The 5823-nt window shown below is 34.4% G+C and overlaps 1 protein-coding gene across 1 annotated transcript; it reads right to left on the bottom strand.

The window, feature by feature from the left end:
- Positions 1-3201: 3201 nt before the first annotated feature.
- Positions 3202-5026, bottom strand: LOC117933475 (cytochrome P450 89A2-like). The gene has a single exon (XM_034854848.1). It carries the CDS (start codon positions 4936-4938, stop codon positions 3385-3387), a length of 1554 nt encoding a protein of 517 aa, XP_034710739.1. The 5' UTR covers positions 4939-5026; the 3' UTR covers positions 3202-3384.
- Positions 5027-5823: the final 797 nt, after the last annotated feature.

Genomic DNA, 5823 nt, shown 5'->3' with positions numbered 1-5823 from the left:
TCTGATCAAGAATTCATGCAACGGTTTCGAGACCAAATCACAAATGAACTTTTTCAAGTATTTAATTAACTTGTCATTTTTAGCTTTTTACCATTGTAAGAAATGCAATGTTTAGATATTAACATAAAATGTGATGTCTTTGGATATTTGAAAATATGTACTTGAATTGTTATGTTTTTTCTTTGATTTGATTTAGGTTTTATCAATCCATTATTTTTCATATTATTAAGTTTAAATATTTTATTTTAATTATATAAAAAATAAATATATTAATTATTTTTTGTAAGGATGATAATGATAAATTATTTATTATAACAATTTTATTATTTTGAACTTTTTAGAAATATGTTAAATTATATTTTTTAATACATTAAAATATTAAAATATTGGTGCTTAACACTTAATAAAAATAAAATATTAAAAAAACAAACAACTTAATACTATTAAATATTATTTAGTATTAAGTTAAATATAAATCCTATTTAGAATTAAGCCAAAAAAAACAAACGTCACCTTAGTCACTTGTCATTCAAGAATTTGCATTGTCTCTCAAAATAATCTTCATACTCTATCATTTCATCATTTCATCAAATATTCATGATTGTCCCTTTGTTGTATAAATTTTAAGTTTTCACATTCTTTCCAAAGTTTAAGAAAATTGTTGAAATTTTTTCTAAATCTTCTACTGATAATATTTACTGAAGATCCAACATCTCATCTCACCTCCATATACACCAAACACATTGCCTTGGCCGATATCACAATCGACGTACATCGTCAAAACAGAACTCACACTACTTCATGAATTGGGCATCCTTACCTCCACCACTTTTGATACTTCACGTTTAAAATTGTCGTTTATCTCATACATAGACTTTTCACACATTGTTGACAATAACTCGTCGTTTGATTGTGTCTTTCAGCCAACTATGGAAGCCTCCTTATCCCCCACTCACACATTCCCACTTTGGTTACTTCCCTACGACCTCAACAACTTCCCTAGCTTTTCACTGCCCCATATTCATAACACCAACACTACCCATCTCTCATTCCTTACTTCCTATTTTGCTCCCTATCTCTCTCTCTCTCTCTCTCTCTCCACTCCATATTTGGCCAGCCTCGTTTATCCCACCAATCAGCCTGCGCCTCTCCATACTCTTGCCATCCATTCCCTCTCATGATCACCTACTCAACCCCACCTCTCCATTCATCACTGCAATCCTAGTCTTCTTACCCCATTACTTCATCCATATCCACTCATGGCTCCATGCATTTTCCTCTATATTTATTTATTTATTCCCTCAAAATTTTTAAATATAAGATAAAAATTCTATAATTTTTTTCTTACCTTTTTCTTTTCCTCTTTCTCCTCCATATTTTACTTCCCTCAATTTTTACAAGAACATAAACTTATGCTATGTTTAGTTCTAGATAATATATAAGGGAAAATGATAAAAATAAAATAAAAGTAAAAGAAAATAAAGAGAAAAAATAGATATATTTGATGTATTTAATACATTTTTAGTTTCTATTTTACTTATATATGATAAAATATTTTTATATAAAATGTATCCAAATAGGTATCCATCATTAAGGCTATGTTTGGTTCTAAAAAGTTCGAAGAGAAATGTATGGAAAAGAAAATAGAGAAAACAAAAACAAAAAATAGTTTTAAAGTCAATAAATTATTTTTATATATTACTCTAAATTCATTTTATCTATTTAACTCTTTGATGTAAAAATTAAATAATTTTAAAATATACGATCTTCTTATTAATTTTAATTATATTAGACTTTTTTTATATATATCATAATTGAGTATGAGAAAATTAGGGCCTGTTTGGTTGCTGTTTTTTAAAACTGTTCTGGAAAACAGTTTTTGAGAATAGTTTTTAAGAACAGTTTTTGGTGTTTTTTAAAAAAAAATTGTGTTTGGGAACTGAATTTTAAAAAACAGTTTTTGTTCTCAAAAACAAAAAAACATGTTTGGTTGAGTTAATAAAAAAAAAAATTAGAACAAATAAAACAAAAAACATGTTTGAAAGATGTTTTTTTTTTTTCTTTTCTAATTAATAAAATATTTTCTTCATGTAATTTTATATTATAAATTTATAAATATTTTTAGATATATAGTTCATTTAAATTAAAAAAATTATTTATTTTATTAATTTTAAAATAAAAATAATTTTTATATTTTTTTAAAATAAATCAAACATAATAAAATCATTTTTATTAATATTTTTTTTATTTAATCTTTAACTTTATGAAAAATTATATCATATTCTTAAGTTGAGATAAACTTGTTATCATGATTTGTTAAGTTTTTTTTTATCTCTTCTCTCAAAATAATGAAATGACCTTTTCTCACTCGGGCATCAAGAAGCCCTTTTCTGAAGCCCTTTTCTGAAGTTGCCCTCCAGACGAGAGAATCCCTAAAAAGGCCCTATTTTCCTCTGCCACTCTCAATCCTCCCAGGTACTAATCTAATCTTGTTATTTATTTTTATTTTTCTGCAACCCCGTTTGATTCCCAAGAAAATCCATGCCTCCGTTTGATTCCCAAGAAAATCCATGCCCGTTCAATTTCTGGGAAAATTCATCCTCGTTTGATTTCCGAGAAAATCCATACAAAACCTCAAGGAAAACCAAAAAAAATTGTTTTTCTTTTGCTCCCTGTGTTTTTTGGATCCGTTTTAGGGGTCTCTTTGCTATTGTGTCATTGGATTTAAATTTCACGAACCCTGAATCAAAACTGAGAAACGGGAAAAATCAAGAAAGAGGCGACGCGACTGTGCTAGAGAAGAGATGAGAACGGGAAGAAAAAAAAAACACGGAGAACAGATTGTTTTTTTTTGTTTAATTTTGTTCTGTAAACAGTAAAAAAACGGGGAAAACAACATTTTGTTGTTCTCTAAACAGTGCCATTTTGAGAACACGAAGAACAACAAAAACAAAAACGACTCTCTCAACCAAACGAGTTTTTGGTGTTTTTTGTTTTCAAGAACAGAAAACAGTTCTTGAAAACCCTAAACAAACAGGCCCTTAGTTTTCTTAACAAATTTTTGTCTTCCGATGGTATTTTCTAGGAATCAAACATGACTAAAAGTTGTACGTATTTTATTTTCTTGATAATCTCCAATTCATAATATTTTTCAATTTTCCCCCCTCTAAGCAAAGATCTCGTCTTTGCTAATTTGTTTCATCATTCTGAATTTATGATCTCATACATAAAAGGCTCATATCCCCACTACGACGTACTAATATACAAAAACACATATCATAACCCACTCATGCAAGCACCTCCCATGAATTATCATCATCATTGTTCTTATTAAATTATTATTAGTAGTAGTACACCATCAAAATATGGTGGACAGGTGTGCAATTACTCCATTGCAGTCCTGGCTGATAACCTTGGAGAAATGCGAGCCTGCAACGGGTTCTTCATGGTGGTTGGTAGCAGAGACACAAGAGGCCTTTCTGAAAGATCAACTCCGTCTTCACCCACAGCCTTCCATTCAAATTTCCACACCAAGTTCGCCACAAAATACTCCAAATGCAGCAAACCTAAACCATACCCTGGACATATCCTCCTCCCTGCACCAAACGGCATCATCTTTATCTCTCTGCTACCAGTTATATCAAATGTTTCACCATTATTATTGCTGTTCAAGAACCTCTCCGGCTTGAACTCCATTGGGCCTTCCCACACCTCGGGATTGCACGCCATTTCAGCTGCCATGAAGAATACTTTGGCGTCCTTTGGGATCACATACCCATCTAATATCACGTCTTTGGTCACTGCATGCGGTACCAGAAAGTGGGCCGGAGTGTGCCGCCGGAGACCCTCTAACACCACCGCCTTCAAGTATGGCATCTTCTGCAAATCTTCCTCCTTCACTTCGTCCTCTCCTTCCCCCACAACCCCGCTAATTTCCTCGAAAAGCTTGGCCTGAATGTGCGGGTACTTCACCAGGTTCGCCATGATCCACTGCAGCGGAGCGTCCGTGGTGTGGGTGCCGGCGTTGAGAAACTCCGAGCACAAGCTTACCATCTCCCCTTCTGTGAGCTTCCTCTTCTCGTCCGGGAGTTGCAGGTCCAGTAAAGTGTCGACGTAGCACGTTATGGATGGATTTGGTTTGCTCACCGTTTCCGTCTTCTCGCAGGGTTGCCGAGCTCTAATCAGAGGGATGAGCACGTCCTCATGATCCTTCCTCAGCTGCATGAACTTCTCCCACCGCTTGTGGAACAAGAATTTTCCGATCGCCGGGAAGAAATTGAGGATTTTAAAGTTGTGATAACTCTGAAGGACTCGACTCTCCATGGCTTGAATCTCTCTGATCTTGGCTTCCCCAAGGTCGTCGCCGAAGCACATGAGAACCAGCAAGCAGAACATGGCGAAGTGGAAGTGCTTCACCACTAAAACCACGTTGTCCCGGCCTTCGGCCTCCTGGCGGAGGCCGGCGACGAGAATGTCCAGGACCCACTTCCGGGCGCGGGAGTATAGCCTCACGCGCGAGGGGTGGAGGATCTCGGAGGTGAGATTGCGGCGGAGGAGGCGCCAGGCGGGGCCGTAGGGGGCGGAGCTTATGGTGCACTGGCTGCTGGCCATGATCTTGCTGGTGATGGGTAGGGGAGGGCGGTCGGCAAAAACGGCTCCGTTTTGGACTAGAGCTTGGTAAGCCAAGGAGTTACCAGCCACAAAGATGGCCGGGTTAAACCCGAAGGGGAGGCTCACAATCGGACCATGCTTTTCATGCAGACTCTTTACCACATACTCGAGTTCTGAAAAAGATTTTCGCAACCATAACAAATTTCCGATGATCGGAAATGTACTTGGCCCTGGAGGGAGATTGGACTTGGACCGGGACTTGAACTTGGACCTCGCAAATAAAAGAGATGCAAAAAATACAAAAACAAACCACCATTTCTCCTCCATTGATGAATTTTTGGCAAAGGAAATGAGACAAAGAAATGGGGGTTGTGATGAAGGGATTGAGTAGAATTATGGGGGAGAGGAGGACTGCAGTTCAAAAACTTACATCTACAATGACAAACAGAAGTTGAATTCAATTCACGTGGGAGGGTCGGTGACCAAATACGGAAGCTTCTATTTTTTTCTTTTTTGTCTTCGTGGAACAGGAAATTGATTAACAGGACCGGCAATTGCTTGACCCTGACTTGTCAAAGAAATGTTAACCATTCATTTCTGAAGTAAAAAGTGACTCAAAAAGAAAAAATTCATGAAATAAAATATTAAAAATAAAAATCTGTATAACAACAAAATGTGACATGGATATAATATATTTTATTATTAGCCACGTAAGATTTAAAATATATGCCTAAATGTGAACAAATTTATTATAAATAACAAATATAAGAAATGAAAGAGATTGGTAGGGTGGCAAAGCATCTTAGGCTTTTCTACCTGTCCACCACTTTGATATATTTGACTTAATATTAAGATGGTATTTTTTTTTACGGTATTTTTTTTTACTTAATTCTAAATAAAACTTTAATGCTATTAAATATTAAATTATTTATTTTTATAGTATTTTATTTATATTAAGTATTAAAAAAAAATCAATATATTATTTTTTTCTATTTAGAAAAAATTACATATTTTGGTTTTTTCTGTTTATTAAAAAATTTATAATAAATTATGAAAAAATAGAAAAACAAACAACATAAATTCTAAAAACAAATTGCTTTCAACGAAAAACCAAAAAAACAAAAAAGGTGAAAGGCGCCACCACTTTGACCTACAGTCAAAACAAAAGAAGGAAAAGCAGCCAGCTCAATAATTAAATGACACAACAAACAA

Source organism: Vitis riparia, chromosome 16 (assembly GCF_004353265.1).
Source record: "Vitis riparia cultivar Riparia Gloire de Montpellier isolate 1030 chromosome 16, EGFV_Vit.rip_1.0, whole genome shotgun sequence".
Taxonomy (NCBI): Eukaryota; Viridiplantae; Streptophyta; class Magnoliopsida; order Vitales; family Vitaceae; genus Vitis; species Vitis riparia.
This window is presented reverse-complemented; position numbering and strand designations above follow the sequence as displayed.

Coding starts and splice junctions, on each gene's coding strand:
- LOC117933475 (XM_034854848.1), bottom strand. CDS start 4,938: ATGGAGGAGAAATGGTGGTTTGTTTTTGTATTTTTTGCATCTCTTTTA.